Here is a 24,056-nt window from a genome sequence, read left to right as displayed (position 1 = left end):
CCAAACAAAAACATGTGAATCTATAACGGGTAATCCCCATAACCATTGTTGTAAAATGATGTGTGTTTCTTTTGCCTTATCTCTGTAAACACCTATGTTACCATGTCGAAGGAGAGTTGAGGACGATGAACACTGTATCGTTGCTCAACATGCTCTGTGCCTAACTTTATTTTTATGGGTCGGAGTGTGATTTAGTAAATATTTGTTTTAACGACATTGCCGTAACTTTGACAATATCCTACTGTACTGTATGTTCCATTTACAAAAGAAATTAAAAGTTAGACTCAACTATAGGAAATTACACTAAATGACAGGGTATTCTAGTCGGAGCACTCTTATCAGTATGTCTCCAGTTTAATAAGAAGAAATCCAATCTGGAGTGTTGAATACTCAATTAGATCTAATCAGGATGCGCTACTTCCAATTGTTTAACAGCAGGTCGAAGAAAACCAAATGTAAGCTATTTACGTCTTTAGCATCTATTTATGTCTTTAACATCTGTTCACTACGGAAATGTAGAACATTCCTGATGTAGAGTGTAGGAGGAAAAAAATATGTTAGGTATCCACATCTGTAAATGAAATCACATACCATTACAGACATTAACAGCTTCTTTCCATTATAGAAGTCAATCAAATCTTACTGACCTTGTCAATGTCATATGCACAGGGAACATTTTGTAATCATCCACCAAGATCTTTCACAGCATGAGATAATATCAGTAGTTTACAGATGGAATTGTGTGTCATTAAATGGAACATAGGTCACATAAAAGTGTTTGTCTGATCATAAATAAAGCAGCAATGCCACTTTTTGGCAACTCAAATAGACGTGTTTCATTTTTTCACTCTAATACTGTTGGATTGCTTCTTAAATTACTATTATCGAGACACACCAAGTTGGCCAAAGCATTCTTTTGACCTAATGGAAACGAGGTCATTGGACGTTGTTCGTTAAACTTCGATAGTGACAATCATGGAACTATTGCACGGTATCTCCCATTGGCTTCGATGGAAGTTTCTGTGCAATACCGCCCTGATCAGCTCTATTGCAGTTTAATGAATAACCCCCATTTCTTATAGTGCTATCTACTCTGCCATGTTGAGAAAAATGGCGAGGTAATTGACTATGCTGCTACAGGAGTATAGTACTGCTATACTGCTCTTAGGACCAATGATGTGAAATTATTCTGGAAATTTAACACCTTCCCTAATGTTTTAAATGCCGAATTTGTAGTTTAGGGTTTACCAGTTTTTCTATTTCAGACCCAAAATATGTACTGTACATCAAAAATATAACATATACAAATCATAGATAATACATACTAAGGGGGAGGGGCTTTGGTGTTTTGGTTCTAAAATGTTTTAGTGTTTTAGTATTGCACGTGGTTCTAAAAAAAAATGTGTGTTTTAGTTTCGCCAAAATTCCATTTGTTTTGATTTTAGGTTAAATGAAGGGGGGGGGGGATTGATTTTGCAACAATGTGTCTTTTTTTAAGAAGATTGACTATTTTATAAAAAATTCAAGGATGAGCTTTTTTTTTTTTTAGATCTTGTAGCTTGGAGTTGAAATATGCAAAATGTTGATTTTGAATCTGCAAATGTGCCTATCCTTCATAAGTGCTACTTTGCCTCGGAGATAATGAAGTAAAAACCACCAAAGGCAAACAGCTCTAATCTTAAAAAGTTGTGTGAATTGAGATTGATTTTTATGTATGAATTGTGTGATGTACGGATATATGACTTAGTGCACTAATTTACTCTGGGTATGGGAGTTTTTTTAATTAGTATCAATTTTGAAATGTATATATATGATAAATGGTTTTGACTTACTATATATGCACTAATTCTTGGTCGTGTGACTTAGTAGATGTGCACACGTGGGAAACTATTCATTAAACAGCAATAGTGCTGACTTCGGCATAGAAACTCACAATTGCTATTACTGCAGTTTAATGAATAACCACCTTCATTCTTCAGTTCATGCCCAACAATCTCTCTAAATCCTTTTCTATCTATTTTATTTGCTGGTCTAATAAAATATCTTAAAACCATAAAATAATTTATTTACTGTAAAAAAAAAAATATGATGTTAAGCGTTAAAACTTCACTATAGTAAAAGATAACTTCTTTTTTCCTAATAAGTCAGGAATAAAAGCGGAAAAATCCATAACTCAATTTTTGCAAAGCAGTTTAAAAAAAAAATGATCATGACAATACTCACAGCAATTGAAGGGATACCAGCCCATCAAAAAGTCCCTTTGGAATTTCTGCAATCTTATTTCCATATAACACTCTGAAATATACAAAACAAGTGCAAAAGTGTAAGACAACAGCTGTGTTTATTATGTTTCTCCACTCTGTATTATCATTTTTATTGATCTTGGGTACTGTGCTCAGGATCCGTGGTACTACAAGCAGCCTTTCATTTAACAACCAATCTCATTTTCATCCTAGAAAAGCAAGTGGCATTAAATGAGATGTTATGATTCATACTTTGCCTGATGTCGAACACACATTTTTAACAGTGCAACTGCTGCAAGATACTTCACCACATTGCTAAGCAATCTATTAAATGCACTTCAGAAGAATAATGGTTTAACACACACTACTAATACTATCCAACTTTGCCATGTACCGTAACACTAATGCACTTTTAGTGCTACTTTCTCTTAATGTGTACCACTTAGGGCTCGATTATACCAGATGCCGCTGAGCGGCAGCGTAATCCGGTGACGTCACACTCACACTGCTGCGGAGCGGCAACTTGATTATACCAGGGAAACTGCAAATCAGAGACAGAGAGGCGTGGTGGAGGCGTGGCCGTGAGCGGTTCACCCTCGTTGGATGGAACCACTCACGTGACGCGATGTCGAAAGCCAAGGACAAATATGAGGATCGCGCCAGGAGACATCCGCCCTGCAGTTCCAACAGGTATAAGCGCTGCCATTGTTTTTTTTAATGTTGTTTTTTTCCTGTGTTTTTCTGTATAATCACGGCCTTACATTACAAGATCTTTGCTGCGTACATTGTCTGGTGCTTCTTATCTCTGTAAGATACAAATATTGTACGTACATGTACTGCGGTTTTTGGCTGTCTATCACCAGCTACGCCGAGTTACTGTATATCATTTATAATAATACAAATATTTTAAGTTACCTAACATGATACATCTATTTAGAATGTATTTCAATAATAATAATAATAACTTTATAGAAAACAGTAATACACAAATTACAGTATAAGAAACAGACAATGAAAAATGCTAAACATACAATACAGAGATAATAACACTTTTGCAGACACCAGCCTAAAGATTATATCCTACCCAATCACAAAAAAATGCAATGTACAGCACATTACAAAGACACTTACAGTATGTGCTGTTGATGTTTCCTGTATGGCTCTGATGAACATAGTTGGCACATAACCGGCGAGAACACTCACCGAAAACATTCAAAAACAAATCTCGCTGCTTAAGTTCTACTTGTTTAAAAATCACAACGTGATCTTTCTAGTAGAATATCATAACTTTTAATAGCATTCAATACTTGCAAATTGGACATGTGGTCATGTCATTTTCTGTCTGATATACAGTATGCTAACAACGTAAAATTGGGCAAACTTTGCTATTATGGTGCTAGCGACTGCAAATGTTTTTAACATATTGTTTCCCAATTTTGCTTCCCCGGAAATGTCTTAGATATAGCAAATTCGCAAGCTTTGAGAAAAATATTGCCAGTGTGTGTGCCCTGTTTCTTGTCTCAGTGGTGAGCAAATTTAGACAATATCGTGAGTAAATCTTGTGATTTTACAGAATTTCAGAAACGAATCTAGCAATTTTTTGAAAACGTATCAAATTAGCATATTAAAGGACTTTATGTTTGGCAAATCGGTCGGAAACTCTGACAAGATTGCAATTTTTTTCCACGGATGATAAAGGGCAAATTTCGGCTGGTTTTCAACCACAGGCAAAAGTTTTGCCCCTCTATTTCTGAGTATTAGCTAAAAGGTCAATTTAAACCCATTAACTACTTGTTATTTTTATAACTATATCTGTCTATTGTTATCTATTGCAGGATAAACTTGAAAAGAGTTGCACATCTCAATGCAACTTTCCCGGTCAAATAGGTAAAATTTAAATAGTTTATTGCAATTACTTACCCTTCACCTTTTAACATAATTCCTGATGAGGATACTGGCTGGATAACATGCCCATGATGTGATGCCTGTCAGTATCTGACCTGCCCTGTTATGGGGCAGGGTTACAAGTCCCTTCCCTGGGGTACATAAGCTGACACTCTACCAGAAGTTAGGAGGTTCCTTCCCTCCTCCAGTGAAGTGGATGCGTTTACCCCTTATCCCATCAGGGGGTAAGAGAGCTGAGGAAGGACCTGCAGGGCCTCAAGCCCGGTGGGTCTGCTCCAGGGAACATCTATGCTGTAACCAGAATGATGCCAATCAAGATCCTGTTGTATACATCTGTTGTGGCCTGTATCAATGGAACACTATATGAGTTGTCAGTAAGGATCATCCTGGCTTCACCAGGATCCTCACCGGCTGGAGGCACTGCGCTATAAGAATCATCACTGAGAGCCTGTCCTAATGTCTCCCCATACCATCGCAGAGTTCTCAGGGCCTTCTGTTCAACCTCACAGGTATGCACCGCACCAGAATACACCGGTAGCTATATGATCTCACTAAGGGTGGGGGTAAAGGTGCTACATATAGAAAGCCCAATGGCTCCTAAACTGCTCTTGTATCCTTGACACTATGTTCAGTAAAGCTGATTTTTAATATTTTCATTCAATCCCCTCTCAGAAATTAAAACCAGATGTTTTTGGCATATCAACAGAAAAATTATTTAGCAGAATTCAGTGGTTTAAAAAAACAAACCTATTCCCACCAGATAATTCTAATGGATAAGCCATGAGTGGAAAATTTGTCTTTTATTAACTTATCAGCTAGTTATTAGCAGATTTTTTTTTACACAGCATGCCAAGAGAACAAAATGCTGAACTTTTAAGATTATGTTTAAAAAAAAACAAAAATTCGAATAGCCTAGGGAAGGTTGACTGTAGACGAACGAATACATTACATTGTTAAATTTCAATAATTTAATTTGACATCTAATACTTGTATTTGGAATACAATATTAATGTTATGCTGTGTTCCAAATATGCTAAGTAACGGTGAACTGTGTGTAGAGGTGAGAAGTGCAGAGAGCACAATAGACCTTATTCATTAAGCAGGTCTATCCAAAAGACATTATGGCCCATATGCACTAATGGATGATGCACATTAGCACGTCCTAACTCCTGGGAGTTAGGGCATGCTAAAGTGTAGCATCCTGTAGTGCAGTGGTTCACAGCTTGTTTTCTCTCAAGGCGCCCCTTTTCATAATAGTTGCAGAGACACCCCTACAATAGTGGAAACAGCTACACATGTGGGACAGAGCTTCACACACACACACATACACACACACACACACACACACACGACAGACTGCTACAGTATTCACACACACACACTCAGAAATAAGACAGACAGCCAAAGAAAAATAAACAGGACAGGAAGCCACTGCTAATTAAACAAGACAGCCACAGCAAAATAAGCAGGAAAATCACATAAAAATAAACAGGACAGATAAACACAGACACACACACAATAGAACAGAACAGAGACACACAGGACAGATGCAACAATCCTCACCTCCCTCTGCTCACACATCTGTCCTGCCCATGCTGCTACCTCCTCTCTTGGCCCTGCCCCCTGGCACCTGACACATTCTGCTGATTGGCTGCATTAGGCCGAGTCCCCGCTGGCGCTGAGCGCGCTCATGCTTGGAGAGCGCTCCAAGCATGAGCGCCAGGTGTCCTGCTTGTACGCGCAGGGGGGGGGGGGCATTGCGGGTAGTTGAGCGCGCGGGAAAGTATACATTTTTGTTTATCTAAGCTCCGAGTGCGGGTGAGCATGTGTGCCTGCGCATGAGCGCGGGCGCACAGCGTGAGCGGGGACTTGCATATATCTATATATGTAAGTAACCGCCGCAAGCGCCGCCCACTCAGCGCTAGCAAGGGCGCAACCTTACACAGTAGTTTGCTGTCAGACAACAACTTGCAGGCCATTCAAGTGAATGCAAGTATGCTCAGTAAACATTACCTTTTGTCTTTATTGCAAGATTACTACACTTATTCTTTCCACAAATAGTTGCTACCCCACAGAGGTGGTGTCTTACAATCTCTAACATTATAATAACTAACATATAAAACTATCATGCCAAATTAATGCTCAGCATTTGTTCACTAAAGTGCAACAGCTAATGGCAATTGTTAATGGCCATTCAAGCAAATTGTTCCCAACCATTAAATTAAGTGAATGGCCATTAACAATAGATCAAATAGAGCCCATAATATATAAGTATTTAATAAGGAAGTTACTTAAACTGAAAATAGATATTAGTGCTCAGTGATACAAGCCTGACCACTAATTAATTACTTTGACACCTTTGAATGATAATAGGACTTTTTCCTATTAATGAAAATATAACTATATATGCCAATCATACTATACATAGTTAATTTACTTGCAGGCTGTTCTACATCTTGATGAAGACCACTGGAGGCACGAAACGTTGGTGATATGCAATACATCTTCATCTCCTGTTGTCTGATGGTTTTTGCCCACTGTTTACATCTTGTGGGACATAGAGAAAAGTCCCTGAACAGAAGCACCTCCAACAACACTTAAATATATGCTGACCAAAATGGGAAAGAGTGAGAGCACCAATTGAGTGTGCAACCTGAAACTACTTGTCCATCAAGTGTAACCAGTACTGGAAGATTCTAAGTAATTGTTAGTTATCATTGTAGTTCACAATACTTTTTTTATTCTAACCTCATCTACCAGAACTTTATTTCATGTTACAAAAATTACTTTCATTCTTTGTGCCAAAGTAACAATTTCATATCTACATAGCCATTTTATTAACTCATTATGCAAAATACACAGGTACAACATCATCTGTTCTATAAGTGTACTATCAATTGACAGTTTTTCCTGGCACAACAGCACTAATAATTGCTAGGATACATACAGTAAATGGTTATTGGGTGCTTGTAGGGCGGTGCAAGGGTTTTATGTGCCCTAGGCGAAACTTGAAATTTGCGCCCCAGTTGTATTCTGTCTTACTTGTGCCAGCCACCTCTGTTCTGCCGCAGTGCTTCTCCTTCAAAATCGAGCAGCAAGTAACGCTGCGGACGTCACATCCGGTCACATGGCGTCTTGTTGCCATGGTAACCGTGACGTCGCGACATCAAATGACGTCGCGACATCAAATGACGTCATGAAGTCGCATTACTATTGTAACGAGACGCCGCATGACGTCAGGTTGGTGACGTCCGCTGGGTTATTTGACGCTGGATTCTTAAGGAGAAGCTGGGCGGCAGGCACAGGCGGCAGGCACAGGCGGCAGACACAGGCAAGTGCCTAAGGGTGGCAGATTTGTAAATCCATTGCTGGGCAGAGCTATCGGGGCTGCGATTATTATTAATGACCTGCTAGGACCTTTGTGCTCTAGGCGACTGCCTAAATTTGCCTAATGGATGGGCTGGCCCTGGGTGCTTGTTCTCTATGTAGGAGGAGGAGAAGCAGAAGCTTTACAGGGTTGCAAATGTGCAGGTGGTTAAAAAAGCCAAATAAAGCTAAATAGCTAAATAAAGAAAAACGCACCTTTTCAGCTACCTCTTTTTAAAATAAAGCATAAGCTGTAGTTGGTATACAGAACAGTGTATTCATTATTTGCATTACTTTATATAATCAAATGGGTATGTAATGGGGGCTGAGAACAAAATGCAATACTGCTTGAATTACTGAAATATATAGAAACAATTGTAGAATTATACTTTATCCATGCAAATGAAGAACAATGTAAAATGTAGAAAATTTGCTCCCTATTGCCAGTTATCAAGCAAACATAGTTCCACATGTAGAGATGTTCAATTAATTTTTCTGTCTCAGACTGTCTGATGACTTGGAATTATAATCAAGATGTTCCACAGTGTCTCAGAACAGGATGTTAAATTGCACCAAATTCTAAAGAGCGGAGACCGACAAAACAAACACAGAGTTAGAGTTGATGTACTGGCACCAGAGACGTATTTAATCGCCAAACAATTTCTCAGTTGCTCATGTAGAAAGGACTTTAATAGGGTTATGCAGAGAGTTCTTTTTTCAGAGACTGCAGCATGCATGTTCCATTGTTAATTTAAGAGAGATTAGTTTGTCTTTAGAGAAATTACAGTTGTCTGCATAAATGCATGGCTACATGCGGGAAGCCATTTAACACTTCCCTAGCTAAAACGATACAAGTCGGGTCATAGCAGCAATTCCCCCTACTCCTTTTTTTTATTCCCCGATTTTGTACCTGGGATACTTACCAATGAAGTTACCAGGTTTAAATCTCCCTCCAGAGAAAACAAAATGGCTGCCAAATCTCTGCTCTCTAGGAAGCCACAACATCATCGGTTGTGGCTTCCCATTGGACAGTAATGTATATCCCTTTTAAAAACCCGGAGGTGATATTGTTAACTTTACCGCAAAGTATCTCGGAACCTGGTTCCCGGCAGCTCAAAATAGCACAGTTCAGCTCTTGAACCCCCTGGTTCCAATACTGTTAAAAAAAAATAAAGGAACTCGCTAAAGGGGATTGCTGATTTATGTTTGATTTTTAATCAGGGTAACCAAACTTTTTTTATAAGGTTATACCATTTTCAGAAGAAAGCATATTTGAGGGACATCAAACTCCCACACACAGAATTTCTGTCAATGTGCATATAAAAAGCCTTACTTTCAACTTTCAGAATTCATTTTGTCCCCTAGTTCTTATATACTGAGTGTTATCTTATTAATTATGAGGCACTTAAGTAGCCCGATTAGTATCTGAGAGTATCACTCTTAATGCTCCAGGTGTAGAAAGCTAACATGCTACAGATGTGATTGAAATATACTTACAGTGAGGTGAGAGATTTCAATCCGTTGAACGCATCTGGTGCTATTTCAGATATTTGATTCTTGCTGATATCTCTGGGAAAATAATATTAAACATAGATTTAGTGGCAGAATGCCTAGCATCATAAAGAAGGAAAGCTATTGGATAATCCACCATTAAGAAAGTTAAAGTAAATATTGGTATATTACATATTAGCAAATAAAAATAGCTCAGGGGGATGTCAACTCAGAGGACGAGCGCTGCAGAAGGAGTATAGTTACAGCGATGCACACAGGCAGTTCCCACTCCAGGCACCCAGGGAAGGACAACAGACGGACTCCAAATGGGCTACATACACCATCCCCCTAATTGGGATACACAGCTGAACAAAGTCACAGGCAAAGTTTTTGTTTTTTATTGTCATTTCCAAAATTTATAATTGAATTGACACATATAAATCAGACATATATGCTTCAAATCCGCCCTTTTTCTTGTTTTGTCTTTGCTATCTGTATACAGGATTGGTTATCCTTATTTGGGGCAGCATTTAAAAGCATATGGTCTACCTTGGATCTGGACTTATTTTTAACACAGTACTTTAGCTAAGACTTTACCATCCATGGTATGAGTGCAATGTCTAAGTAACAAATAGTGCAACATAACATTTGTCAACCTTTTCCTGTATTTATACATATTTTTCATGACATACTACTATAATAATAGGTGTGTTAAGCTTGTCATTTACACAAGAGGTTCATATCTCAGGGATTCTATGCCAATATACAATAATTACCAAACCCACCCCCACAACAGTTACTGTTACATTTTTTTGAGGCCTTAAAAAATTAACCATTGCACCAGTTTATAGTTGTCTAGTGCACTTTTTCCTTTTGGATGCAATGATATTGCTAGGCAGCTGCCAGCTGCATACTGTATCTGAAAAGAAACTCCGGTGGAAAATTCACTGTAATACATTTTCAGTCCTGCAAAAGCGTAATTTATTGCAACATTTTCTTAAAAGGGCTATCCATTGAAAATAAACTTGGCACAACAGAGGGCTATGAGCATGAGTAGGAGTATAAATGTTATGCTGCCTAGACTTTCAGCAATAGAAATCAATGCATAATGCTAAAGACCAATGCCAGGAAATAAATAATGGAGAATAAAAGATACTTGTGAAGGGACCCCCAAATAATTGCTTGATTGAAGACAGGTACTGGGTACGTGTTCCTAGATAGTGAACTCCCCACCAAAGTAGGTAAGTAAACACAACAACACCAGGAACCCTAAGCATTTAAAGTACCCTAGAGAGTTCCAAAAGTCCTAAGATCCATAATGTGGAAAACATGTAGCAAGCAAGTTACTCACTAATGAAGCTGCAACGTCCATGTGATCCTGGAATGGGGGTCCTTACGTGTGCATCCGTCCGGTGAGTCAATGTAGCAAGGAGGAAGAGAAATGGCAGAGCATTACAACAAGTGTCCAAAAATTAAATGATCAGGAGAGTGTGTATCCCATAAAAAAAATATTATTTATTGGTATACCTTGATAAAGCGCTCTGTGTAGCGTGAAATGTTGGTAGGGCTCTCTGGCCCTTTTTTTCCACATGACCTATAAATAGTAATTTTTTATGGGATACACACTCTCCTGATCATTTAATTTTTGGACACTTGTTGTAGTGCTCTGCCATCTCTCTTCCTTCTTGCCTAGAATTTCAGCCTAAACTGAAGTTGGATATTAATTGATTTATTATCCAACACCACAAAGAGCTACAGACGTAGAGACTTAGGGGATTATGCACAAAGCAGTGATAAGTGTTTTTAAGTGAGATAAATGCTTTATGGCGCAATTGTTTTAGCAATGACTGTGTTTTGATGATAAAAAGCCTTTTAAGCGCGATACTGCAGTGTTATCACTGCTTTGTGAATCGCGTTGCACGCAATATTGAGAAATAAAGGCATTTATCTCACTTAAAAACACTTATCACTGCTTTGTGCATAACCCCTATACTGTTTTCAGCAATTGGGCAAGCCGCAGGACCATTGCACATCTCTACTCTCCCTTCAACTCAAAAGCCCTTTGTCGGGGTCTAGAATTCTCAGTCTTGCAAAATTTTTGTGAAATAAAAAATGTGCCAATTTAATACATCTCCAATGGCTACTAAAACGGGAGCCACATTGCAAACGATTTATACATTTTAGCGTGCAGTATTAAACACCAAATGTAACCCTTTTCGGTAAGCATGCAATGTTATGTACTATATAAAGTCAAACTAAATTCTGAGCATGAAAACACTTGCAGCTGTATAGAAGAAAAGGAAAAAATAAATTAAATGGTTGGTTGCCAAAACATCTTAATTAGTTGTGCTTTGTATTCACAAAAGCATACTATTTTACTCTGCATTGATTTATCCATGTTACTGACAGTTAACCTCACGGTGGTGAGTATTATAATGGGTATGATGATGTGTATGCTAAACACTTCTGTTTCTGTAAACAGTCACTACATATTAAATAATTATTGAAACCCCCTTAATAGGAAAGCTACATCATTTACATAATTGTTTGTGCCCTGTGAACACCCTATGCATTTATCACAATAAGTAGTTGCTGCATATTCCAGATTGAGCCGAAGAAGGAATGATGTGTTTTAAGTCCCTAGTCTCAATACTGCTGTGTTGTGTAATGTGTTGGGGGAGGTGAAGATACTGTGAAAGAATCAACTATTTTATTTAACATCTTCCCAAAATAGCTAAGAGATACTTGAACATTTTCTCACAGGGATTAAAAAGTTGGATAACAGGAGTAACTTCTGCTTCAGCCCATAGGATTTATAAAAGATGTTAGAAAAATGGAATCCCCCTTAAAGCGAATTGTACTCATTTGATTCCTGTAAAAATGAATACATAATTATTTTTTTGATCAGGTTCTCCGTATTTCTAAATCTTATCTGGTACTGATGGCCTGGTCATTATTTTACAGACACAGAACAAATAGTTTTCAATTCCAAATTATTTTCTAAGACTCACTGAAAGAGATTAGTTAAAAAGTGGTAAAAAACCTTTCACAGCATTTGTTTACCACTTCTGATACATTTAAAATAAAAAAAGGTATACACAGTCCCAGCGAGCTCAAAACCCAAACCCACTATACATACATTCATACATACATACATACATACATACATACATACATACATACATACATACATACACAGTAGCGGATTTCAAAATCCGCCACCCCAAGGCACAGCTGTTGAGACCGCCTCTTTACCTCCACCCCCCTCCTCCTTCTGAATCACAGCGTCAAATGGCGCCACATATTTCACCAAAGTGACGTCACAGGGCATAATGTTGCCATGGGAACGCAACATCATTACTTCATTTGACGCTGCCATGTCACATGACACCCGCTGCGTCATTTGATGCTACAGTTCAGGTGAAGCAGGGGTGCAGGTAAGGAGGTGACCACAACAGCTAAAGGACTTCCCATCATGCTCGATAGCGCGGCAAAAGTATATGGGACTGGATATTTTTGCTTCCTAAAATCTTGTCGCCCTAGGCCAGGGCCTAATGGAAAATCGGCAACTGCGTATATATATATATAAATTTGTGTCAATAGGAATGCTACTGAGACCTAATGTATACAACACAAGACAAAAAAGCCCAAGTGCTACATCCAATACGACAATTGATCTAGTTAAATACTATATTTTTGTTCTTCTCGTAAGGGTCATTTAGTTCAATCCTTTGGCCAAAGCACTACAAGCCTGCAAAAACATCAAGGTGTGGCTATTTTGTCCTTTGTTGTATACATTAGGTCACTATCCCAGTAGCACTCCTATTGACACACACACACACACACACACACATACAAACACACATATATACAGTAGTGTAGTGGGTTTGGGTTTTGAGCTTGCTGGGACTGTATGTGCTTTAAATGACACAGGAAGTCTGTAACCCCTCCTCAGTTTTAAGCTCATCCATCCCACTTTTAATGAGCAGGTCCTGGTATAGACTTGTGAATGACCAGTCTATTGAAACATTTCTTCCTCCTGTAGGTGAAGAACATTTACAGGTAGTGTAGGACCTGCAGAAAAGGGATTATATTGATGAGGTTGCAGGCTTGTAATGCGTTGGCCAAATGATTTAAATAAATGACCCCTACTTAAGAGAAGAAAAACATATAGGGCCTATTCTATAAACCTCGATAACCAACTTATCGAGGAATTTTCGGCCAAAATGCCTCCTGCTATTCTGTAAGCCTTGATAAGTGGGCGATAAAGGCATAAATCGCCCATTTTTGCAGCCGTCAAAAAAATAAGCCACTTATCGGCAGGTTCTGAAACTCGTGCAATTCTAGTAGCCTCAATTAGCTTATCGAGGCTAATCATGGCTCTAGAATGGCGAGTTTCTCACAAAATCCTCACGCCAGGAAAAGTTGTCATGAAGATGGGGAGAACCTGCAGAGAAGGCGGCGAAAGAGGACATAGAAAAAAAATGCATTTTTCCTGCATGGGATTGATGCCGGGAGTCTCCGGAGCTTTTACTCATTAAGATCAGCACCGGAGACCCCCGGCATGAATCCCATGCAATAAAAATGCATTTACAGGATACTTCATTAACTTAGCGGCTAACCTCTAAGGCAATGAAGGGGTTAACCACCAGTGCCATGGTTATTGTGGGAGGCGGGTGTGGGTATAGGTGGTATTTGGCCTATGGTGGGTGTTTAGGCCATGCGGGAGGAGTTGCGGGTGAAATTAACCCCGTTAATACCGCTAAGGTAATGAAGGGGTTAACCCCTCCCGCTACCACCCGGTAGGCCTAAACATCTATCCTACCCCTTCACCCAATCCCTTTACCCACAATAAAAAAAATACACACAACAACCCTACTACCCACTTCCTCTACCCCCAACAACACATACAGTACATTAATGGGTAAAATAACTATTATCCAGATATGGATTATGGCTAATTTGCCCATTATTAAATCAAACATAGCCAGCATAAATAAAGTAAAAATAAATGTTCTTCTTCCCCCGCATCATGAAGGGTGTCCTCATCAGCATACTGCAGGTCCATGTCCTCTGTAGTAAGCAAGAGTACATAAAAAATACAATCTACTGGCCCCTAACCCCTTAATCACCTTAGCGATTAATAACCACTATAGTAATTAAAGGGGTTAACCCCCGTTCCCCGCTACCCACCTGGGAGGCCTAATCACCCACCCCGGACCCACTATACCCACACTGTACCCATTGATTGGCACAGTGGTATATAATACACATATAATATGGGCATGATAAGCCACTATAGCACTCAATGCTCAACCTAATAAAGACCATTAAGGACAAAAATACACAATAATAAAATAAATACACAAACACCCAAACACCACAACAATAAAATAATTAAAAAGCCTAATAGTACACATGAATAACATTTATCTATCACCAAAACAGCAAAACAATAACAATTATGCAGCTGAAAGAAATCGCCGGGTAAGCCCTTTTGAGAGAGACGATCATCACGTCGCTGGCTACTCGCCCGTCTTGGGAATTTTGCTATCACAGGTAATTGAGACTTTCTGAATATCGTGACAGGAACACTCAAAAAACTGGCGGCGTAACCGGCCCAGCGATTTTATTTATGAAGGCTTATAGAATAGACCCCATAGTATTTAACTAAATAATTTGTCATGTTGGATGTAGCACTGGGGCTTTTTTTGTCTCGATCGCCTAAATTTATCCTAAATACGCCACAACCATTAGTTTTCTTTGGTCATATTAACGGCTTACTTGCAAACCTTTTGCATGATATATTTTTAGATGTATGTTTAGAGTAGTGGTTTTCAACATTTTTTGGGTTAAGAAACCCTATAATTATATTAAGAAATTCTGCAGAACCCCAACCCTCTCTAATAGAGCTTCTGAGATCAGATGCAATGTAATGAACCCCAATCTCTCTAATAGCGCGTATTTATCAGATGCCTGAGCATGTCTGAGATCAGATGCATTGTAAGGAACCACAACCCTCTCTAATAGCACGTCAAAGATCAAATGCATTGTAACCCTCTCTAATAGTGCATCTGAGATCAGATGCATTGTAAGGATCCCAACCCTCTCTAATAGTGTGTTTGAGATCAGATGCATTGTAAGGGACCACAACCCTCTCTAATAGCATGCCTGAGATCAGATGCATTGTAAATTCTTCTGTATTTGGTACAATTTTAAAATTACATAAAAAATAGCAGGGAACCCATTAGGGATGCCCGCGAAACCCCATGGTTCGTAGCAACTTGGGTTGAAATTTTTTTATATAGAGGTCTGCATTTCAAGAACAAAAGTAAAAAGTTCATCAACATCCAAATGAAAATTATATTGAAAGTAATATTGTATGTTGATTGTATTTCCTTTCAAACTTACATTCTCTTGAGTTTCTTGTACTGAGTAAAAGCGCCAGCAGGAATGCCCTTGATGGAATTCTGTTCCAGACGTCTGAAAAAAAAACACAAAAAAAGATAGAGAAATATTATTTGTAGCAACCACTACAATCACTATAGTAATGTGGCCACAAAGCTACATAATTCACTTGTAATGTGAACTCAGAGAGAAAATTAGGTTTATAGGAATATCTTTTGATGTTTTGATTGTCCAACTTGTTGTTGCTTAAATGGTTAGTGTAAGATATTATTTGTGTTCATCAAATAGTCCATTGGGTATTGTTTTTTGAGCCGGAAGGAATATAAAGGACTATCCAACTGAAGTATTTTAATCTTTTTATGTTATGCCATTTTCCATGACAAATGTAAGCTTTCAACCCCAAACCTCTGATCGTATAGCAAATATTTAAATATTGGTTGGCCTGGCCACTCATCTACAAGACAACGTCAACACATTGGTATTCTACTGGTTGTAGACTAATATCACAAATACCCTTCAAACCAATATGAGGGCAGTGAGCCCATTGCCAAACGTTTCTATATCGCAGACCACTTAATTGTTGTTAACCATCTGGAGGACGGTATACCTTAGCTCTGTTCATTAATATATTTATATATACATATAAAATCTATTTAAAAATGACTAGGCCTGTATCTAAAATGCAACCCTTAGTAGTGCTACAGACTGGAAGAGAGAGCGGCCTGAAGTGATTTATGGAAGGCTTGAGGGGCCACCAAAGTGAAGTCTCCGAGGAACATTAGTGGACCAGGGACGAAAGTGTGAGAACCATTGCTCTAATCATTGCTGCCTATTTATTTAACAGAAGAAATTAGGTAAAAAATATCATGGCTAGTAATTGGCAACTCCGCATTTTCTAATTATTATACAAAAAAGTACAGTGAGAAATACATAAGATACATAAGAAATTGCTTTCATTCAAAATGATTATAATTGATGATTGAAATGAAATGATTAATTTATATGTATTTCTAGGAGCGGCAAAAGAATGTATGAACATATTGTAAAAAGAACTAAAGATACACCTCCCCCCTCAAAATTATAAATGTTATTATTCATTAAATTGTGCAGCAGTTCAATATCAGTTAATATAAAATGTTGCTATTATATTATTAGAAGTATTTTAATAACCGTTTTGCCTTTTTCATTTTGCTATTGTCATTTATCTGGGATTTGATCAAGCGTGAAAATGGCATGGTTTGTATGAATCTCCTTTTACTTCCTAAATTCCTAATAGTCTCATGAATTGGACATTTTATTACATTGTACACTTTGTATAATACTTTTGAATAAATTACAGAATAAAATGCAGTAAGCCCACTACATGGACCAACCAGAAAGTTTACAGTGAGAACTGCACTGCTACATTATCATCATGTATGTATGAATGTATTTATATAGCTCCATTAATGTACATAGCGCTTCACAGTAGTAATACACATGACTATCATATAAATAACAAATAATACAAATAACTGATCATGGAAATAAGTGTTTCAGACATAAAAGTAACATTTAGGAAGATGAGTCCCTGCTCCGAAGAGCTTACAATCTTATTGGTAGGTAGGAAGTACGTACAGAGATAGTATTAGCCACGGTGCTACTAATATGCTTCTTTAAGCAAGTGTGTCTTAAGGTGGGTCTTAAAGGTGGATAGAGAGGGTACTAGATGGGAATTGAGGGGAAGGGCATTCCAGAAGTGTGGGGCAGTCAGTAAGAAAGGTTTAAAGCTGCAGTTCAGTCTTTTTTTTTTTTTTTTTTACTTCAATAGTTTTATGTGTGCAATCTCTAATTACCTAAAGAACTGTATAGCTGCCAGTCAATTCGTTATCCATGTATTGATAGGTCGAAATTTGGTGACATAATTAGTGAAGGGATCTGTTTATATTCTGCTTGTCTGTCAGTGGAAGCTCATGAATATTCATGAGCACTGCTGCACAGACATGTGCTAGAGGGAGGGCAGGGCTGACAAAGGGGTGTGCCAGGGCTTGTGACAGGACATGAAGGGGCAGTGCCTTAGCAAATGGCTGTTAAAATAGAATACAAGAAAATTGGTCTTTCAAAGTTGTTTTTTTAAAAACAGAAAATGCTAAAAGTATTTTTTCTTACTACAGAACTGATTTATTAAAAAAACCACACATGCAGGATATTGACTGAACTGCAGCTTTAAGGCGGGAGAGGGCTTTAGATACAAAGGGGTATAGAGAAGAAATCCTTGAGCAGAAAGCAAGAGTCGGGATGGTGCATAGCGAGAAATTAGGGCTGAGATGTAAGGAGTGGGCAGAAGAGTGTAAAGCTTTAAAAGTGAGGAGGAGAATTGAGTGTGAGATGCGGGATTTGATAGGAATCCAGAAAAGTGATTTCAGCAGAGGAGATGCAGAGACAGATTTAGGAAAGAATAGAGTGATTCTGGCAGCAGCGTGTAGGATAAATTGTAGGGGAGACAGGTGAGAGGCAGGAAGGCCGAACAGCAGGAGATTGAAGTAGCGTAACCTGTGGCGTAGCAGTTAGAGGATTGGTCTAGCTAAATGAAAGGTCCTAGGTTCGATTCTGGTACGATATGGTATAACTTATAAATTATTATTTTATATATATATTATAAAATATATTAAATAACAATTTATAAATTATATGAGAGGTTAATAGGAAAAGGGCTGGAATACTAAGTGAGGTTATTAGGAATAGGGCTCAGCTGCTAATTGAGGTTATTAGGAATATTACCAAATAAAATAATAATTTATACATTTTATTTTAATTACAATGTATAATTTATAAATTATTATTTTATTTATTTTATAATTTATTATATAAAATAATAATTTATAAACAATACCATATCATACCCAGGACCTTTCATTTGCTAGACCAATCCTCTACCTGCTACACCACAGGATTGGTGTGATGGCACTAACTCCAAAAACAAACTTAACGTATTGTGTGTCATGTGACTCTCCTCTGCACTTAAAAGTCTACGGCAGGGAGAGGAGAGAGCTGCAGAGAGGAGAGAAATGCAGATGCCGGTAAGTCGTTGTTTTTACAACGAAATTTACACGAGCCCGGTTACAACGCGGTCTCATTCTGTGGACCTAGAGGACCGCGTTATAACGGGGTTCAGCTGTACGTTGACCCAACAGTATGGAAGTCTGTCTTAACTTTAAAAAAAAAATTATAAAATAAATTTCACCATAAAGTAGATATTCATACACTATTATTGATTTATTCTTATTTAACATAGGTTTGAAGCAGGGGGTGTCCAGAGCTGAATCCCATTAATTTCAGCTTGGACCTCCTGCTTCTCATGATACTGACCTGCAAAGGGGCTTCCTATTAGCACGCAGGGTGCGCTAGCTTTGAAAAGTCACCATTACGTGATCCCTGCTAGCCGAGCGGCTACCAGCACCCCCTATAGAGGTAAGTATCTCTGGAAGCAGGGGTCCCAGGAGCTGAAATGAATGGGGTTTAGCTCCAGAGACCCCCTGCTTCAAGTTTATGTTTAAAAAAAAATTGCACACATTTTTTTGACTTGCCTCTTTAAAATGTACTGCTGGGAAATATTCAGCTCTATTCGAGTTAATAATTTAGCTCTTTTTTCCAAGAGATCCACATTATATTGCTTGTCTCTCCAGGGACAGAAAATGCATAGAGATCTCATTTTCCTAACATCAAGTAGTGTTCATGGTAATGTAAACTGAACAGTCTTAGGAATACCTGTACCCATTATTGTGAACTACAGGTAGTGAAACACCTCGGTTCAAATAAAGAGGCTTCTTTATTATACTGTGAACATAAATGGTACAGGGGATTTTCTTTCAGTGGTGCTGAATGAATACAAGTAGTTTACAGTATAGAATAATCGTATCGCGTTCTCACAGGAAATTAGCTGCAAGCATACATACAAACAACATTTCCATCTACAAACTGTAGAAATGTGCTACATTTATAGAACATTGCTTTATGATTATACAGTACTTACCAATACATTTCCGACATTTTTCCTTTGTGAATCAAAGGAATAATTTCAACCAGCAATTTGCCCTGTGCAATTTTATTCCAATATTTTTTTTTCCATTTAGGAGCAATCCAAGCAATAGCCTAGTTTTTTTTTAATACATCAGTTTTGTAGTATTAGATAATAATTACTGTTTTAATTTTTAAATGAATCTCTTAAAGCAGCAAAACATGTGAAATGTTATGTTTTCTTCAAATAAATCAGTTCTGTAGTATTTGATAATAGTGACTGTTGTTTTGTTTTTATTCAAGTCTTAATGCAATTTTTTATGAGTTTTAAAGCATTCTTTGATTCCTATAGCAGGTTTTAACCCACCTCCCACGCAGTGCAATATATTTGTGACATTTTCCTGTTTGGGAAAATTTGTTGCAAATGTTTTCAGCAGTTTGAGCTGTAAAGGATACATTGTAGCTGCTGAGTTACACTGTCTGAAGTGGCCATTATGTTAGGCGCACAGTCAGGATTTTGTCAGTTGTACAACAGGAGCACCAAACGATTGGCAGCTTAGGCAAGAATGTAGAATTATACATTGTCACATGCTATACAAATAAAAAGAAGAAAAAAAAGTTGGAAAGTAATATTTCTGCTTTAATGCCATTTTTAATGAGTTTTAATATACTGAACATACTTTGATTTCTATAGCAGATTTTAACATACTTTCCCAGCAGTACAAGATATTTGCAACACTTCCCGTTTGTGATCATTTGTTGCAAATCTTCCAAGGCGTTTGAGCTGTAAACTGTAACAATAGGCAATGTTACCATAGTAATATAAAAATACTTTGTAGCTGCTGAGTTACACTGACAGAAGGATTGATTGAAACTGAAAGGCGGCCATTACGTGAACCCACGAAAGGCAGATCTTTGTTGATCGATAATGGGAGAACGAATCAACCAGCATCTTAAGTAATTTGTTTTCAATAAAGATAATCAAAGGCTCAGTATATTGAAACAAAAACAAGAAATTGCTTGGACTGTCTCTTTAAGTCTAGCAATGCAGCATTTCCCTGTGTTACACCAATGTGCACCCAACACAGCGGATATTCACAAGGAAGCTGTATGTGAGTTATTCATGAATTGAGATCTACAAGATCACTGTTCTTACTGGCCCACACACAATTAGCTGCCCTACAGCCATCCTGAGGAAGTGTACTTTTTTTCAATAATATGTCCTGAATCACAGGGTCTCATGGAGTAGAATTCTACTCTTCCTTCTGATGAGGGAGAGTCCCTGATTTTGACCTGCCATTTAATTTTTTTCCCTGCCTCCATGCAACGAAATCCCTATCTAATTCAATAGAAGTTTGATCAATCTCCTGCATTTTCATCACAAATCACCCCAAAGGTAGTTTCCAAATGTTACAGTAGTCAACATGAGTAGGACCATTTTAAAATTATACCAGAACATCCCTTGGTTTTACATCCCCTAAAAGAAGGGACAGCAGAAAGCATTGCAATTTCAATGTCCATCGTCATTCATGACTCCAAGTTCATATAATAGCTGTTGCAGGGATCGCCTAGCCCGGACCCACTAGCTACCTTACGTCAAGACAGATGAGGAAGTCTACAATTAGTTGTAGAGGCAAGCAAAAAATATATGATGTTCAGTAAGATTCATAAACACCGTCAGCTACTGTACCTGCCTGTGTAACATTCATGGAATAACATACAGTAAGGGCACTGTGATGGTTAATATAAAAAAATGAAGTTATTCATCAAAATAACACTGTATCCTGCTTATTATACTAATGATATCATAAATAGAGATGGGCAAATTTTGGGAGTGAATTTGGATCCTCGATTTGGTGGTTCCTTTGGTTCACGGATTTTATGATCAATGACAAAGGGCGATTTGCGTTATGCAGATTTTTTATTATTATTATTACCAATAAACTCTGCGAATTCCGCAACCCGTGGACGGATTTGTAGAATCCAATTGCTGAATCCGCGGATTGGATTCTACAAATCCATCTATAGCTTGTATCCAATGGGGGATTTTGATGAATCCGCACGGATTGAAACCGGCCAAATCTGTTTGCGGATTTTACACCGTGAAACGGATTTTGTGGGTAACATGAGTGAAAATCCAGGAAACGGATTACGCCAGATTTGCCCATCTCTAATAATATTTTTTTTTTACATTGAGTGGTTAGTGAATGCATTTATGTCTAAAAAAATGTAAGGACAAAATAAATCCATTCTACAATTCCTCAAAAATCAACACATTAAATGAACACATTGAAAGATTTTAACATAAAATGGTGCAAAATAATATTGGCACAGATATAATCTGTTTTGCTTCTTTAAAAAGCTTGGGATTTACAAATAGGCCTCATAACTATTTTCTCCATTATTGCATATATTGCTACAATACTGTATGTAATGAAATGCATAAACCCAGCCACAACAAAAGCTATGCAGTAGAAAGTGTATAATTCCAGTTTAGAAAGCATGAAATAAGACAATATACTGTACTGTAATAAACCTGACAAAAGCCTTGTTCTTACTTCCAAGTTGAAAAAGTCTATAGTGAACCTGCTAGCAAATCTCTTTAGCAGTAGAATACTAATTAGAGCATTTATTGCACTGTACTGTATGGAGACCATGGCTATCATTGATACTGTAGGTTTACTTTTCACTATATTTAAGGTATGAATACGTCAACTACAGTGATTCATTTACAATGTCTCAGGCACAGCTTTATTTTACTAATTATAATTATAGAGGGATGAATATGTATAAATATATAGACTAATGGATTACCGCTATTATGAGATTGCAAAATTCAGACTATACATACTCAAACACATTTATGATTTTGAAAGGTGCAAATTAATGATACTTAATATTAACACATTCCTTAGATAATGTCAGAAATGCTGTCAATGATCCTTATATCTAATCTTATGCTCTAGTCCAGCGGTGTGCAAACTGGGGGGCTGACTGCGGGGGGCGCAGGGTTTACAGAGGCCCCGCACGCTTCCCATAGGCACTTAAATTAAGTGCCGGAGAAGCGGCGAAGGTCTCTGAAAACCTCACTTACCTTGGCTCTGGCGGCTTCTTACATGCATCGCCATGGCAACTTGGCGTCAAATGACACTGCGAGTACACTGCGATGTCATGATGCCGCCGCTGGAGCAAAGGTAAGGGCGGGGGGGCGGAGAGAGGGGAACTGCCAGCAGGGGGGTGCAGGGAAAAATGTTTGCGCGCCCCTGTTCTAGTCAGTTATTTTTATTTTTTTAGTTTTTATGAGATGGCAAAAATGTTTGCAGTTTTCTGTTGTAGAAACTAATGGATTTATAGCTTCATTATTCGGTGCACATTATACATTTCCAATTTGTGCGTTTTGCAACGAATGTGTGCGTTTTTAATTTGTTCGGTTTTTTTTATTTGTTGAAGGTTTTAACGTTCAACTGATTGGAAACTCATTTTCCTTACAAAGATGATACTAACTACGGTACTTGAAATGTATACACTGTAATTGTTTACTAGCTCATATCATAAATCATTCCACTGTTAAAAGTATTGATAATCTAAGTGCACATGAATCACTAGACTTACATGTTAAGTATGAGACAGATAGAGGAAATTCCTGCACTCCACTCCAGCAGCTTACATACATTATACCGCTGACAATATCCTACCACCAGATCGATCAACTAATTAAATAGGCTTTGAATCTCTAACAAGAGAAAGATCAAAGGCTGCCAACTGTTGAGTGAGAAATGAAAAGCACTGTTAAAACTGTAAGTTTTCTTTTATGCACCCTTAGTCAAGAGATAAATCTGTTTATAAACACTCAATTATATTCTTGCCTTGAGATAATATACCTATGACTTTCAACAGTGTATGTTAACGTAATTTGGGCCAAAATGGCCTTCATTCAAAGGGCTGTATTAATCAAGATGAAGCATGAACCTTACCTTCAAAGAGATTCACTGGGACTCTTTTCCAATCAAGAAAATATTTTAGAGATATGCTGATAAATCTTTCACTTAGAGGCTAGCTTTGACATTTGAGTCTCTCGGGCCCTTAGGTGATCCTGTCTACTCGCTATTTTTGGGGGGAGGGGGGTGGGGGGGGGACATTAAAATTAGACCTTTTTCACCCTCCAGATAAATTTGTAACTTATAACGTATTTATTTGTAACTTGTGTGTTTAAAAAAAAAGTCCATCTGAAAATGCTTATTTACAGTGAACAGACAAACTTCTCTGTCCCTCATAAACTACATACTACATGCTGGAAATGTTTGGAGAATATGAGAAATAAAAGCGTAGTGATAAAGTCATTGGAATCTATATACTGTATCAATGTTAAGAAAAGTGACAATTACTTTTCTGTTCTATTTATAAGGTTTAGAGTTTAAAATGTACACAGTATGTGCATTGCTTGAAGCAGCAATCCCCTACAGAAGCCTACTGTACATGAGCTCTTTTTTTGTTATTAATTATTATTTGCTTAATCTTTAACTACTAAAGTTACCATGGTAACCTTGAGACATCACTGGGCTCTGGTGAGAGCTCCATTTTAACTTCCTGCACATGTAATATTACCAATGCTTGTATAACATGGGTCCCCCTGGTCCCCTGTTTGTC

At 37.8% G+C, this 24,056-nt stretch overlaps 1 protein-coding gene across 1 annotated transcript in view; it reads right to left on the bottom strand.

The window, feature by feature from the left end:
• Positions 1-24,056, bottom strand: part of SLIT3 (slit guidance ligand 3) — a 765,483-nt gene that overhangs the window by 161,682 nt on the left and 579,745 nt on the right. Inside the window, exons 10-12 of the mRNA XM_075601882.1 lie at positions 15,417-15,488; positions 9,012-9,083; positions 2,224-2,295 (exon numbers count right to left, since the gene is read on the bottom strand). Coding sequence (XP_075457997.1) covers positions 2,224-2,295; positions 9,012-9,083; positions 15,417-15,488 — 216 coding nt within the window. The remainder of the gene's footprint in view (positions 1-2,223; positions 2,296-9,011; positions 9,084-15,416; positions 15,489-24,056) is intronic.

The sequence above is a fragment of the Ascaphus truei genome, chromosome 5, assembly GCF_040206685.1.
Source record: "Ascaphus truei isolate aAscTru1 chromosome 5, aAscTru1.hap1, whole genome shotgun sequence".
Classification (NCBI taxonomy): domain Eukaryota; kingdom Metazoa; phylum Chordata; class Amphibia; order Anura; family Ascaphidae; genus Ascaphus; species Ascaphus truei.
The sequence above is the reverse complement of the archived record's forward strand: the minus strand, read 5'-3'. Positions and strand labels throughout refer to the sequence as shown.